At 44.1% G+C, this 15,515-nt stretch overlaps 1 protein-coding gene across 2 annotated transcripts in view; it reads right to left on the bottom strand.

Moving 5' to 3' along the window:
* The window catches only part of LOC119963064 (biorientation of chromosomes in cell division protein 1-like 1), a 69,457-nt gene that overhangs the window by 968 nt on the left and 52,974 nt on the right, over positions 1–15,515 (bottom strand). For both annotated transcript variants that reach the window (XM_038791618.1, XM_038791619.1), the window contains 4 exons: positions 11,000–11,151; positions 9,329–9,473; positions 1,158–1,308; positions 474–564 (listed from right to left, as the gene is read on the bottom strand). In XM_038791618.1, the coding sequence (XP_038647546.1) occupies positions 474–564; positions 1,158–1,308; positions 9,329–9,473; positions 11,000–11,151 (539 nt within the window). The remainder of the gene's footprint in view (positions 1–473; positions 565–1,157; positions 1,309–9,328; positions 9,474–10,999; positions 11,152–15,515) is intronic.

Below are 15,515 nucleotides of genomic sequence, written 5' to 3'. Positions count from 1 at the left end.
TTTTACAGTATGATAAAAGACAAGCACTGATCTGAAAAAACTACTCATTTTAATGATCAAGCACAACAATACTACAGAAAAGCATTTATGCTACAAAACGGCTTACTTTGGTTGAATAACTCTACAAATTAAATACAAATGAGACAAAAAGAGCATTTTCAAGTGATATCTTTGGAAAAGCTACTAAAATTAAGATTCAAATAAATATTCATCAGTTTATGGAGTGAAATGTATCCCATTTTGAGGACCAGGTTCATATTTTATCCTTGATCAAATATCAACTTCGACATTAAATGAAATCACTTTTCCCTCAATTTTTGTATAAGTACGAGATATATTATTGACAAAAGAAATGCATTTTCAATTTTAATTCAAACTGATATTTCATAATTGCTACTTGCACATTAGGGAAGAACTGGCTATTTATTTTATGCTACTGTAAAATGTGCAAATTCTAGAAACCCATTATCTACCTCGGTTTTAATCTGCATCTCGTCAAATTCATCTGGTTGTTCACGCTTTCTTTTTCGATCTTCATGCAAAGCGAGTTCCTGAGATAGATTTCTGAAAATTATGGATAACCATTTAAGAATAATGTAAACATGAAATATCTCCCCAGTACATGTAGAATCTGCATTACTCTGCTCATTTTCCCACATTATATCGACAAAGAAGTGATCCAAAAACAGGGCACATTGTCAGAGCACAAGGAGTGTGGTGGGACATATGTTCACATCGACAATTCCCAACTCCACCGAGTAGTCAATGTTAAATTACACTAATGTGGAAGATTTGTTGGAGGCTACTTCAAACAGCTGGAGCCAGCCCAAGAACAAAATATGGACTTAGCCATTCTTTCGCAACTGCAGTTTAAAAATACTATACAACTTTCTTGGTGCCTCCAATACCCCACCCATTCCAGCAGTCTGACTTATATATTTAAAACTTAACTTCTGATCAGTTTCAATTCTGATTCAAAGACAGTTAATTAAAGAGGGGCAGTGACGTTTGAAATAATTATTGGAATAACCTTTGTCAAGTATATGCTCTTTGCCAACTAACATAGCCTAAGCACATGATGGGTAATTTTTTTCAGTTACGCCAGCAAATATGCTTTACCGAAATCAGTTCTCCTAGTGTTCTAGCAATTATTATACCTTAAATCTCCTTTTCTTTTTCTTCTTAATGCCACTTTTTTCTCCAAGACTTTTTGTTCTTTCAAGGTGGCTTTGTTTACTTTTGGAATTAGGGCTGCTGGTTGTTGCATCTGCCTTGAATCCATTTCAACATCTGAATTACTGGTAACACCTGGAATAAAAAATTAAGATAGAGCATAAAAATGCTTAAAATTTAAGCTTGAGGAAGAGATGAGCCTCAAAAATTCAACATTTTATAGAGGCACATAGGAAATAGGAGCAGGCCATCTGGCAATCAGCTGTGCTCTGCCATTCAATTGGATCATGGCTGATCTTCTACCACACCATCATTTTCCCCACATTGTCATCATATCGATGACGTCATTACTTTCTAGAAATTTATCGATTTGGCTGGAACATATTCAATGACTAAACCTCCACAGCCCTCTGGGGTAAACAATTCCAAAGATTTACCATCCTCTGAAGAAACTTCTCCTCATCTCAGTCAGAAATAGCTTAACTCTTAGTCTGAGACTGTCCCTGGTTCTAAACCCCCCCCCCCCCCCCCCCCCCCCCCCCCCCCCCCCCCTACCCCCCCCCCTCAGCCATGGGAAACATACCTCCATTGATCCTGTCGATACCTGTAAGGATTGTTTGTTTTAATGAGATCACCTCTCATTCTTCTAAACAATGGAGGTCACAGGCCCAGACTCCTCAATCTCTCCTCGTAGAACAATCCTGCCATCCCAGGAATCAGTCTGATAAACTTTCTTTGCACTCCCTCCGTATAATATCCTTCCTTAGGCAAGGAAATCAAAATTGTACACAATACTGTACACGTACCAAGGCTCTATACACTTACAGCAAGATGTCTTTACTCTTGTACCCAAATCCTTTTGCAATAAAGGCCAAAATACAATTTGCCTTTCTAATTGCTTGATGCACCTGCATGCTAGCATTTAGCGAATCATGAAGAAGGCCTCCCAGATTCCTTTGGACACCTTCTTGGCACTTAAAAATTGCACCGCATTTCTGATTTTGCTCCCAAAGTGGCTAACTTCACATTTTGCCACATTGGCCCATAACCTATGATCTTTGGGCGGGTGGGAGGGGGGGGCTAAATTGCATTTGGTTGGGGGGGGGGGGGGCTCCTCAAAGGTCCCCATGTAGGGATTGCCTGGCAATTGCATGGGAAGTTCAAACTTACATTGGGAAGTTACCTTACACCAGGAACCATCTGATATTCCGATTTAAACCAGCAAACTTCAGATGGTTCCGACTATCTTACAGGAAAGGTAAGAATAATTACTCATGAAAAGTAAGAATAATTAAAACTACTTCTAACTCCTGGGTAACTATTGCACAGACCCTCTCTGCCCCCCACTGGAGTGCTTGGTTAATACCCCAATCCCCACATCTCACCAACTACTTGCTTTGGACCCCTCAATTCCCCAACCCCATCTGGAAGCATTATCTTTTTCAGCTTGTGCTACTGAGGCCCTCAATTTGGTAGCATTATTCAATGCATGATGCATCATTTACAAATGGAAATAGTTGTGATTCCAGGCAGGATGGTATTTTTCTATTCATGTTGTTGGCAGCTGCAATAATAGAATTATGTCCAAAGAAGGAAAGAGGGGAGCTGAGGATAGGAAAGGAAGAACGTAAGATTTAACACCAAGTTGCTTAAGGTATTCCTGGCATTTCAAAAACATTAGTATCAGGTATCAAAAATTCACTTGAATGTCAGGCATCAATGAATTGTCACCTTAGCCTGCAGTCAGGATGGATAATCTAACTCAATTAAGAACATAGGAATAGGGGTAGGTCATTCAGCCCCTTGAGCCTGTCCCACCATTTAGTGGGATCATGGTTGATCTGTGGCCTAAGTCCATCAATCTCCCTTGGGCCCATATCACTTAATATCTTTGCTCAACAAAAATCTATCTATCTCAGATTTACAATGAACAACTATTCTAGCTTCAACTGCTGTTTGTGGAAGGGAGCTCCAAACCTCTACCACAGTTTGAGTGAAGAACTGCTTCCTAAAATTTCTGTAAACCTACATTACACTCTCTCCAAGGCCAATCCATCCATCCTAAGGTTCGTCCAGAACTGCTCACAGTACTCCAAGTGGGGTCTAACTAGGGTTTTGTAAAACTGCAGCATAACCTGTGTCTTTATATTCTAATCCTCCAGATATAAAAGCTAGCATTCCATTAGCCTTTTTGATTACCTTCTGCACCTGAACCCTCAAGTCTCTTTGGACATCCTCTTCCCGTTTAGAAAGTACCCTGCTCTATCCTTTTTGGTTCAAAATGGATAACCGTACATTTAGGACTTTATCAAATGCCTGCTGGAAGTCCATATAAATAACATCCTTGCCCACTACCATGGTCACCCCTTTAAATAATGCAATGAGATTTGTCAGACATGACCTTCCCTTCACATATCCATGCTGGCTCTCCCTGATCGACCAAAATTATTCGAGTTGCTCAGTTACATTATTCTTGATTATGGACTCCAGCAATTTCCCCACCACAAATGTTAGGCTAACCGGTCTATAATTCCCTGGTTTCCCCTTTCAACTTCTTAAAAAATGGTCGTTAAGGACCAAACCCAAAGTAAATGAGCCACCAGGAGCAGTAATTATCTGCTTCCATAAATACCACAAAAGGAGAAGGTGTTAAGCTGGGCGAGGCAGAGGCGGGAGATGCAGTGGGGTGATGCTAGAGTTCGGATTTACCAGGGCTTGACAGTGGAGTTGGCGAAGAGATGAGCGCCGTTCAGCCAAGTGAAGGCAGCACTGTGCAACAAGGGGGTGCGATTTGGCATGGTGTACCTGGCAAAGCTGAGGGTGATGTACAATGTCAAAGATTTTTATTTTGGCCAGCGCGGTGGCGCAGTGGTTAGCATTGCTGCCTCACGGCGCCAAGGTCCCAGGTTTGATCCCGGCTCGGGGTCACTGTCCATGTGGAGTTTGCACATTTTCCCAGTGTTTGCCTAGGTTTCGCCCCACAACCCAAAGATGTGCAGGGTAGGTGGATTGGGCACACAAAATTGCCCCTTAATTGGAAAAAATGAATTGGGTACTCGAAATTTAAAAAAAGATTTTTATTTTGAAACAGTGGAGGCAGCTGAGGCGTTCATGGCAGATGGCTTGGGACAGAAGTGAGGAGTGGAGCTGGAAGAGAGATCGTGGACTGTGATTGGGGAGCTGGATATATATATATATAAATAAATGTTATAACTTTCTTTTCATTGACCTGTATTGTAACTTACTTGACTTCACATTGTTATAGAGTTTAAGTTTTTGTTTGGTTTGATTGGCATTTGTTCCTTTTTTTTTGTTGCAACGGTTATATGTTATGTTATTGAATTGTATAGGTTAGATTTTTTTTCTTTTTCTTCTGGGACTGGGTAGGAGGGGATGGTATGCCGTTTGCGGGGGGGGGGGGGGGCACCCACAGTAGCTAACTAAAGTCAGCTAGTGAACAGAGGTGAGGTGCGAGGAGGGCTGCGGACTTTGGAGCCTGGTTAGCAGTTTTCGATGGGCCTACGAGACAAGCAAGGGAATGGGGGGGGGGGGGGGGGGGGGGGGGGGGGGGATCAATACTGGGTGAGATTTGTTTTCAAGAGGAATGTAGCACTGCTGCAGGAGACTCACTTGAAGGTGAAAGATCAAGTGGGACTTCAAAAGGACTGGGTTAGTCAGGTGTTGCACTCTGGATTTGACGGAAGGGCTCAAGAGGTAGCGGTAATGGTCAGTAAAAGTTTACTGTTCCAGATGGCAAAGGCATTGGAGAGGTGGACTCTTGGAGGTTTCGGCACCCGAGGGAGCGGGAGTACGCATTTTTCTCAGCGGTCCATAATGTGTACTCGCGGATCGACTTTCTGATGGTGGGGATGGCGCTGCTGGCTGGGGTTAAGTGGACAGGGCACCCGGCAATTGCAATATCAGATCATGCTCCGCATTGGGTGGATATGGTCCTGGAGAAGGGGATCGTACAGAGACAAGGGTGGAAGTTAGATGTGGGACTATCGGGGGACCAAGGATCTGTGACAAAATTTTTTCAAAGTAATTGAGGAATATGTAGGTTTCAACTGCACGGCGAGGTGTCGAAGGCGGTTATCTGGGAGGCTCTAAAGGTGGTGGTGAGGTGATCTCGTTCAAGGCTAGGCTACACAAAGAGGAGAGGTAAAGGAGGCACCAGAGGGTAATGGATGAGATGCTGGAGGTAGATAGGAGGCATGCAGAAGATGGGGACCCAGCGAAGTTGGAAAAGAGGAATGAACTTCAGGCAAGCATTGACCAACTATCAACCAGCAAGGCGGTACGCCAATTGAGGCGAGCAAGGGGTGCAGTTTACGAGCATGGAGAGAAGGCAGATCAGCTCCGGAGGGAGGCTGCGGCAAAGGAAATTGTCCAGTTGCATGACAGGGCATAGAAGTTGGTGGTAGCTCCACATCAGATTAACAAGGTCTTTAAGGAATTCTATGACAGGTTGTGCAGGTCAGAGCCATCTGGGGGAGGCCGGGAGTTGCAGGAATTTCTAGATGGGCTGGAGCACCCAAGGTTTGGGGAGGGGAACAGGGCTACATTAGAAGGGGCGATAGTGGAGCAGGATATAAAAGATGCGATTGGGAGGATGCAGTCGGGGAAGGTGGCAGGGCCAGATGGGTTTCCGGTGGAATATTATAAAAAATTCAAAGATAAGCTGGTACCTCTGATGGTGCGACTGTTTGAGGAGGCGATAGGGAACGGGGTGTTACCACAAACTTTGGGTCAGGCATCTTGAAATGGATTGCTTAAAATAGATAAGGATTCGACGGAGTGTGGGTTGTATAGGCCCATATCACTTTTAAACGTGGACGCAACGTTATTGGCCAGGGTACTGGCAGGTAGGCTAGAGGAGTGCCTCCCGAGGGCGATAGGTGAATATCAGATGAGGTTTGTGAGAGGGAGGCAGCTCTTTTCGAACACTGGGAGGGTATTGAACGTGGTTATGGCACCAGCGGAGGGGCAGGAAACAGAGGTGGTTGTGGCATTGGACGCCGGGAAAACGTTTGACCCAGTAGAATGGGGGTACTTGATCGCAGTTCTGGAGGGGTTTGGGATTGGACCAAGATTTGGTCCAATCGGGGGTATGGAAAGGAACAGTGCGGGGGAGATAGAGCATAGGGTATCCTTATATGCCGATGACTTGTCATTATATGCGTTGGAACCGAGTGTGTCAAATAGGGGAATACTGGAGCTGCTTCGGGTGTTTGGGTCTTTTGCGTGGTACAAATTAAATCTCGACAAGAGTGAATATTTTGTGGCGCTCGGCCGGGGGTGCGGGGGCTCACTTTAGAAACCTGGGGGTGCAGATTGCTCAGGATTGGCCGGCAAGGGGGGGGGGGGGGCTTCATAGTTATAACATTTCTAGTTTGGTGGGGAGGGTGAAAGTCAATCTGGCACGGTGGGATGGTCTCCCTCTGTCACTGGCGGGTAGGGTACCGGCAGTTAAAATGAACGTGTTGCCAAGATTTCCGTTTATTTTCCAATGCCTGCCGATTTTCCTGCCAAAGGCATTTTTTAAAGAGAGATTGAAGGGATGATTACCTCATTCATATAGGAAGGGAAGGTGACCAGAATTTGAAAGGTGTTGCTACAGAGAGGAAGGCAGGCAGGGGGTTTGAGTCTTCCAAACCTGATGTATTATTACTGGGCGGTGAATGTGGAGAAGGTACGGAGCTGGGTCAGAGAGGTTGACTCCCAATGGGTCAGAATGGAGCAGAGTTTGTGTAGGGAGGCGGGATTGAAGGCGCTAGTAACAGCGCCATTCCCGACGGCCTGGGGAAATACTCAGCGAGTCCGGTTATAATAGCTTTGTTGAGAGTTTGGAGGCAGTTTCGCTAGCACTGCGGGTTCAGGGCAGGGTTAAGGGAAATGCCGAGTCGGGGGAACCGTGGCCGAGATTTTCTGAGCTCCGAAATCACGCTCGGCGCGGAGAATGGGGTCTCAGACCTGCGATCGACTCCGATGCTGGGACGCCATTCTCCGCGGACCGAAGAATAGCAGCCAGCCACGCGCACGTGGTTGACGGACGTTGAAAGAGGCCCCCGCGGCGATTTTCCGTGGTTGAATGACCGAGCTCAGGGCTAACTATCGGCGGACGCGCGCGATCGGGTGGGCCGCTATCTTCTTCCACTTTGTGGCTCCACCAGGTTACGTGGGGGCCGGTGCGAAAACGACCGCCACGCACATGCGCAGACCCGCGGCCGAAAGGCAGGGCCCCATATCGGCAGCATGAGTTGTGGGGCGCACGCCGGGGCTATCCCTTTTGAAATCGGAAAATCACTGTGGACGTTTTTGAAAAAAGTCTGGAGTGATTTGCGCCAGTTTTCCGGCGGGCGTGGGGACATAGCCCCATTTTCGGAGAATCCCGGCCCATCGATTTGAGCCAGGGCAGTGGGATGGAAATTTTCAGAGATGGGAGGAGAAAGGAATTAGGACACTAAAAGATTTGTTTCTTGGGGGTCGGTTTGCAGGATTGAAGGAGCTGGGAGCGAAGTATGGGCTTCAGCAGGGGGAAATATTTAGATATATGCAGATTCGAGACTTTGCCAAAAAGGAGTCACAGAGCTTCCAGGTAAAGCCGGCTTCCACATTGCTGGAGGAGCTGCTGACGACAGGGGGACTGGAGAAGGGGGTAGCGTCGGTGGTTTACAGGGCTATTTTGGAAAGGGAGAAGGCACCACTGGAAGGGATCAAGGCAAAGTGGGAGGAAGAGTTGGAGAGGGTATGGTGCGAGGTACTCCGGAGGGTGAACACCTCCACTTGTGTGCGAGATCGGGGCTGATACAGCTGAAGGTGGTGTATAGAGCGCACCTTACAAGGGCGAGGATGAGCCGGCTCTTTGAGGGGGTGGAAGGTGTGTGTGAGCGTTGCGGGAAGGCCCCGCAAACCACATTTATATGTTTTGGCCCTGTCCAAAGCTGGAGGATTACTGGAAGGATATTTTTAGAGTAATCTCTGAAGTGGTGCACGCGAAACTGGACCCAGGCTCTCAGGAGGCCATATTCGGGATGTCGGACCAGCCGGGGTTGGAAACGGGTTCGGAGGCAGATGTTGTAGCCTTCTCCTCGTTGATCGCCTGAAGGCGGATCCTGTTAGGATGGAGATCAACCTCTCCACCCTGTGCCCTGACATGGCGGGGGGACCTGCTGGGATTCGTGACGCTTGAAAAGGTCAAATTTGAACTGAGGGGAAGGATGGAGGGGTTCTACAATTCATGGGCGTTATTCATTAGGCACTTTTGAGAATTGGATTGCATTTAACATTAGGGGTGGGGGGGGAGATTATGAGAGTTTGGGGGGGGGGGGTCGGGCTGGGAGAGTTGGGGAAGGGGGACAGTATGTGTTAATTGTGACTATGGATGATTCCCGATTCCTTTCTGTTATTTGTTTATGTAATCTACCAGCCTCCCCGAACAGGTGCCGGAATGTGGTGACTCGGAGCTTTTCACACTAACTTCATCTGAAGCCTACTTGTGACAATAAGCAATTTACATTTCATTTTCACATGCGGACTAATGTTTGGGGGTTTGGTGGGAGGATGGGATTGTCGTTATTGATATGGGGATTGACATTGCATTCATTACTGATTATTGTTTATTGGTGGGTGTAAATTTGGGAGAAAATGTGAAAAAGGAGTAGAATAAAAATATATTAAAAAAATGTCTGCCATATCCCCATTATCACTGACAGTATCTCCATTTTTAGCTTTTAGTGGGCCTACATTGCACTTCATTGCTGCTCTCCCTTTCTATAACTATAACCTTTATTTTTATTGATTTTGATGTCCCTTGCCAGTTTTTTTTCATAATCCCTTTTAGTAGCTCTTATAAGCTGCTGTGTGACCCGTTACTGGTCTTTGTATCGATCCCATTTGTCTGGATCCGTGCTGCGTTTTGCATTTCTGTAAGCCCTTTCTTTTTGATTTTGCTGTCCCTAACCTCTTTCCGTGTCCATGGCTGTTTTTCTTTTTCAACCCCCCCCCCCCCCCAACACCTCTGCTCTGATCACGTGATTCTCCCCCTCCACTGACCCGCACCCCCTCACCCCCCAACCTTACCTGCAAACGTTATCTTCTCCCTGGCTTCTGAAAGTGGCCAGTGCTTTAAGCCTACCTGCTTCATGACAGTTACCTTTTCCTAGCGTTTGGAGATATTCTTCGTCTCTCCGCGTCTCTTCTGCTGGTCTTTCTTTTTCATCTTCTGTATGTTTGAGCTTCTCTGCAACTTTTTCTCTGTTCCACTGCCGCCTAAGTAATCGTTCTGCTTTCTCTTTTGCCTATGTAAATAGATGGTAAAAGCATCATAACTTTACCTAGCAGAGAGAACTGCCAGCCAAGTCTGCTGCTACCTCATCAAATTTTGTTCATAGCAGTATTTCTTCCATGTCGTCTGGTTTTTAATCATCTTGTTTGGATATTTTGGTGTTTCCTTACACAAACAGATAAATATGATCCACGCCTTACACAATAAGTGGACAAAACCAGGTGTTTTATTATATAGTTGGCTAGGGACTTGTATTCCATACTTGTTGAAAGAGAAACCAGCAATCATGCGCCTGACCATCTGATGCTCAAGCATAAATTGGTTCAGAATTAAATATGACTGCTCCGATTTAACTGATTCCAGACATCATGAGATTTGTATGAAATAAGCATTTATTTTATTCTTGGTTCCTATACTTCAATTTACACAATACCAGATTAGCATCTCAGCATTCCACTCCAAATATTTCTCAGTTATATAATAAAATAGATCACAGACCACAAGTGAAGTTCATAACTAATCTGCATGCGGGAATTATATGGGATGCCAAAGCAAAATGAAACTGGGAAGCAAATAAAAACAGAAAAAGCAGGAAATACTCAGCTCAGGAACATTCATAGAGACAGAATTAACTTTACAGGTCAAGAGACATAACCGATTTTTAAGCAAGTTGAAAGACAGGGAAAGGGGCAGGGATGGGCAGGTGATCAAAACGAGAGGCCTGTGGTGGGGTGAAATTGTTCTGTCCAGAAGCATAACCCCATGCTTACGGCCCCGTCATTTCAATTCTCTTTCCCATTCTGATCTCTATGCCCTTGGCCTGGTGCAATAGCACCGCGTCTTCCTATCAGGCACATACAGCTTTCTGGACTCAATATCAAGTTTAATGATTTCATTACAATCTCTGCCCCTATTTTTTCTTACAGTAGCAGCTGAATTTCTTGTGATTTCCATATACACCTCCTCCAAACTTATATTTTGTTTCTTGTCCTCTTGTATTCCATGAACACTCGCTTTTGCCTTGCATCACTGTCCTAGTCAATCACTCCTACCTTCCTCTAGCACAGACTTTCCTTTGTTCTGTCCCATTCTCCCCAACTTTCGCCTCTGTACTTGCTTAAAGTCTGTTACATCACTAACTTTTCCAGTTCTGGTGAAGGGTCGTTCTATACTCCAATGGTACTCCTATTTCTCTCTCCACAGATACTACCGTGTCTCACTCTATGGATGTTCCTCAGCTGAGTATTTCCAGCATTTTCATTTTTAATATTAGATTGAAATCCCTGGTATCGAAAGAAACTGGCAGTTCAGAAATTGAAGTAACAAATGGATTAGAATAAATTAGTTAAGTAATCTGCAACAAATCACTCGCTCTTGCTGTCACCAATTTCACCAAGCCAATTTTCTAATATAACAGTACCACAAAAAAATATACAAATGACAATCACTTCTTCGAATTGTCCTATTCACGCTACACCCTAAATTTCAAAGTGTAAGATTTCAATGCTGTCATAACAGTAAGGAATAGCTCCAACTTACGATCGACTGTCGACGCTGAACCACTGTTTCTTCATCATCTGAATCACTATAATACTTCGAATATAGAAATGGTTTGTGGATGTATGGATGACGTCCAGGTTTCACTCTTCCCTCCTTTTGCTCTTCGTTTGTTTCCAATTTGGTATCTTTTTCTAAATAAAGATAATGTGTAATCAAAACCACCGTTTTCCTGTCCAAAGTGCTTTATTTTGGCTTCAGCTTCCTTAATCATTGGTCTCAGTCCAACATACCATACTCATAAGATGGGTGTAACACCAGTCAACATGCCACTGGATTTTATTCGACTGTCACCCTATTTAATTCTTTCAGGCTTACAGTTCCATTTGAGTGGCTGAGCTGACGATCAAAGTGCGGCCTGCTTAATTTCAGGTGTTCCCCAGCTTTTGGCACGTGACGTCAAATTAATAATTTGTTCCAACAACTTGAAATAACTTTTTATTAGCTGGATTGATTTCTGATAATGGCAGCTTTCTTCAGCGTGAGATTACTGAGCCTCTCTGAAATGCATTAAGGGGGGGAAACGGAGAGGAAACTATACCAAGTGAGATGTAGACTGAGTGTGAATTTGCTTCATCTCCAGAAGGTCGTGATGTCTGCCTGATGGCAGGATTTGGGACATCATCTCAGGGCAGGAAAGGAACCTGCAATAGCAGTCCAGAGAAAGTTCACTCGACAGATTCTTGGGATGAATAGGATGAAGGGTATATAATGAAGAACGGTTAAGCCAGTACCCATTTGAGTTCAGAAGAATGAGGTAATCTTATTGAAACACAAGATCTTGAGGGGGCCTGACAGAGTGGATCCTGAGAGCATGATCCCCTTGTAAGGGAGTCTAGAATTGGGGAATACAGCTTAAAAAAATAGGGGCCTCCTATTTAAGACTAAGATAAGGAGACGTTTACTCTCTTTTCATTTGTCTGTCAAATTATCTTCCCCAGCAAGTAATGGAGGCTATCACTGAATTTATTTAAGGTTGAGTTACAAAGATTTTTTTTTTTTTAACGGGGGAGTTATGGGGGCAGACAGGAAAGTGGAGGTGAGGCCAAAAGAAGATCAACCACGATTGTATCGGTTGAGCAGGCTCAAGGGCAGCACGGTAGCATGGTGGTTAGCAAAAATGCTTCACAGCTCCAGGGTCCCAGGTTCGATTCCCGGCTGGGTCACTGTCTGTGCGGAGTCTGCACGTCCTCCCAGTGTGTGCGTGGGTTTCCTCCGGGTGCTCCGGTTTCCTCCCACAGTCTAAAGATGTGCGGGTTAGGTGGATTGGCCATGCTAAATTGCCCTTAGTGTCCTAAAAAGTAAGGTTAAGGGGGGGGGTTGTTGGGTTACGGGTATAGGGTGGATACGTGGGTTTGAGTAGGGTGATCATGGCTCGGCACAACATCGAGGGCCGAAGGGCCTGTTCTGTGCTGTACTGTTCTATAAAGGGCTGCTCGTAATTCTTATGTTCTTGCACGTGCACTATGCTGTTACGCCACAATGTCTTTATTCACATATACCGAAGATTTTATTTGATGTGGGTATATGCTATACTTGTATTATTTAATGAACAAATGGGTAATTTATATACACTATGCTGCTTTCTCAATATTCACATTCCTTTAGTTTCCATTGGTAGTTGTGCTTGCAAAATTGACTGTTCAAAGTTCACAACCAACTCAGGTTTCTTCAGTGAGGGAGTGATATTGTGCATATGTATATAGTTAAACTTTATATAATTTAATATTAAGCTTTTTAAATTTGTATTGAAGAACGTATGTCACCTTTTCACTGCAGGAAATCCTTAGACAGTGCCACATTATTTGTCTGGGTGGAATGATCTTTTAGTTGCGTAATATACCATCTATGCAGTCATTTCCAAGAAGACACCCTTTGAATATCATGTTATTAGGGTTATAACAATTCTTTAAACAATGCTTTCCCATTTCTCTCTGAACAAAAACACAAAAAAAGCCAGTCGGGCCACGATGGACTAAATGCTTCCTTCTGGACAGTTATCAATCTATGAATAGCATGGTCGTGGTCTAATGTATATAAAAAGGATGACGATAGCTAAAGTAAACATTGATGCCTAAGAACTAGTCAGGACAAATTTTCAGGGGGAATGATAAAACGGCAGAGATGTTGGGGGAAATATTGTGTCTATCTTCACAGAAATAAAACATATCCAGGTTTGCTGATAACACAAGTTAGGTGGAATGCAAATCTGCCACCTTATTACACACTTAACTCACCTGTCTACATCTCAGATCTGCTGTGAAGAGATAGACAGGTGAGTTAAGTGTGTAATAAGATGGCAGATGGAGTATAATATGCAGATGTTTGGTTGTAGGAACAGAAATACAGAATATTTTTCAAGAGGCATGAAACGTGTCAATGTCGGTGTTCAGACGACTTTGGTGTACTCGTACAATCAACCAGTCAGTGCTCTGCATTCTGGCAGGTAAAAAGACATTGATGGAGACACATCACATTTATAAAAAGGCTTTAACACAGCCTAACATGGTTAGCAAAAGAATTAGGAATAAAACAAAATTTGAGAGAGTCACAGAAGCAGGTCAGATGACAAAAAGTTTGATCAATGAGGTTGTTTTAAAGGAACGTCTTAAAAGATGAGCGAAGAGGTACAAAGGCAGAGATATTTAGCAAGGGAATTCTAGAGCTTAGGGAAAAGACTTTGTATAGTGCCTTTCATAACCTCAGGACAAGCCAAATTGTTTTACAGCCAATTAATAATTTTTCAAACGTAGTCACTGTTGTAATGGAGGAAACATGGCAGCCAATTTGCAGGCAGCAAGCTCTCACAACAACAAAGTGATAATCATTAGGTAATGTTTTACTTGTGGTGTTGATTGAGGAATTAATATTGGCCAGGGATAACTCACCTGCCCCTCTTCAAAATTGTGCCATGGAATCTTTTTACACCCATCGGACAAGGAAAAAGGGGTCTTCAATTAATTGCCATTCGAAAGATGGCACCTTCAACAATGCAGCACTCTTTCAGTACTGCATGCAGTGACAGCCTAGACCTTTGTGCTTAAGTCCTGAGATGGACTTGAAGCCATTTGAACTTTCGACAGAGGTAAGAGTGATCACTGAGCAGCTGAGCCAGAGCTGGCACTGCAGGTCACTGATACTGACCAGGGCCGATGCAGCTGAAAGCATGGCCATCAGTGGTGAAACAATTGGGAATGCAGAACAGGCCAGAATGAGAGTAGTGCAGAGGTCTGGAAAACCTGCAGGGCTGGATGTGCTTACAGAGATGGGGAGGGACAAGGCTTTTGAAGGATTTGAAAGCTAACATGAGGGTTTTCAAATTGAATCATTGTCAGAGTAGGAGCTAGTTTAGGTCAACAAGTACAGGGATGATGTATAAATGAGACTTAGAGCTAGTTAAGATCACAGAGTTTTGGATGATCACAAGTTGATGCAGTGTGGAACATGGGAGACCAGCTAGGACAACATTGGAATGCTAAAATCTAGAGGTAACAAACGCATGAATGAATGTCGAAAGATGAGCTGAGTCAGTGTCAGAGTCCAAAAATGTTACCACGGCCAAAGTTGGTGATGATGCAGATAAGCGGCCAGAAGCTCACCTGGAGCATTAAACACACAAGGCTACAAGTAGTCTCACTTGTAAGGGATGGAAACAGTAGTTAGGGAACAGAGTTTGTGTCAGGAACTAAAGGCATTGACTTCAGTCTTGCCAATATTTAGTTGGTGGACATTTTTGTTCATCCAATTCTGTCTGTTGGACAAGCAGTGTGACAAACCCTAAGAAATGGAGAGGTTAAGAGAGGTGGTGGCAAAATGGAGTCAAGCAATGTCAACATGATGTTCTATTTTCAGATGATATTGTCAATGGGCAGTATATAAATGAGAAATAGGAGCAAAGAATTAATCTTTTGGGAACTCAGAAGGCAATAGAGTGATAGTAGGAAGGGAAAATTTTCCTTGTGATACTGTGGCTATGATTTAAGTTAAGAATGGATCCAAGCTAAAGCAGTTTCACTCAGCTGACAACAGAGCAGAGGCATTATTGGGAGGTGATGTGGTCAACTGTGTCGAAGGCTGCAAACAGTTCTGAGAAGGATGAGGAGGGATAGTTTATCACCAAAGTCACAGAATGTTACTTGTGACTTTGTTAAACGATGTTATAGTACAATGGCTAGTGGGAGGGTACAAGAGGGGGGAGTGAAGAAAGCTGAATGGTCAAACTCAAATATGGAATTGCAGGAAAGACGGGCGGTTTTCGGCAGTGACATTATATTCAAAGTAAGAAGTCTTACAACACCAGGTTAAAGTCCAACAGGTTTGTTTCAAACACGAGCTTTCGGAGCACGGCTCCTTCTTCAGGTGAAGAATCACCTGAAGAAGGAGCCGTGCTCCGAAAGCTCGTGTTTGAAACAAACCTGTTGGACTTTAACCTGGTGTTGTAAGACTTCTTACTGTGCTCACCCCAGTCCAACGCCGGCATCTCCACATCATTATATTC

Source organism: Scyliorhinus canicula, chromosome 3 (assembly GCF_902713615.1).
Source record: "Scyliorhinus canicula chromosome 3, sScyCan1.1, whole genome shotgun sequence".
Lineage (NCBI taxonomy): Eukaryota > Metazoa > Chordata > Chondrichthyes > Carcharhiniformes > Scyliorhinidae > Scyliorhinus > Scyliorhinus canicula.
This window is presented reverse-complemented; position numbering and strand designations above follow the sequence as displayed.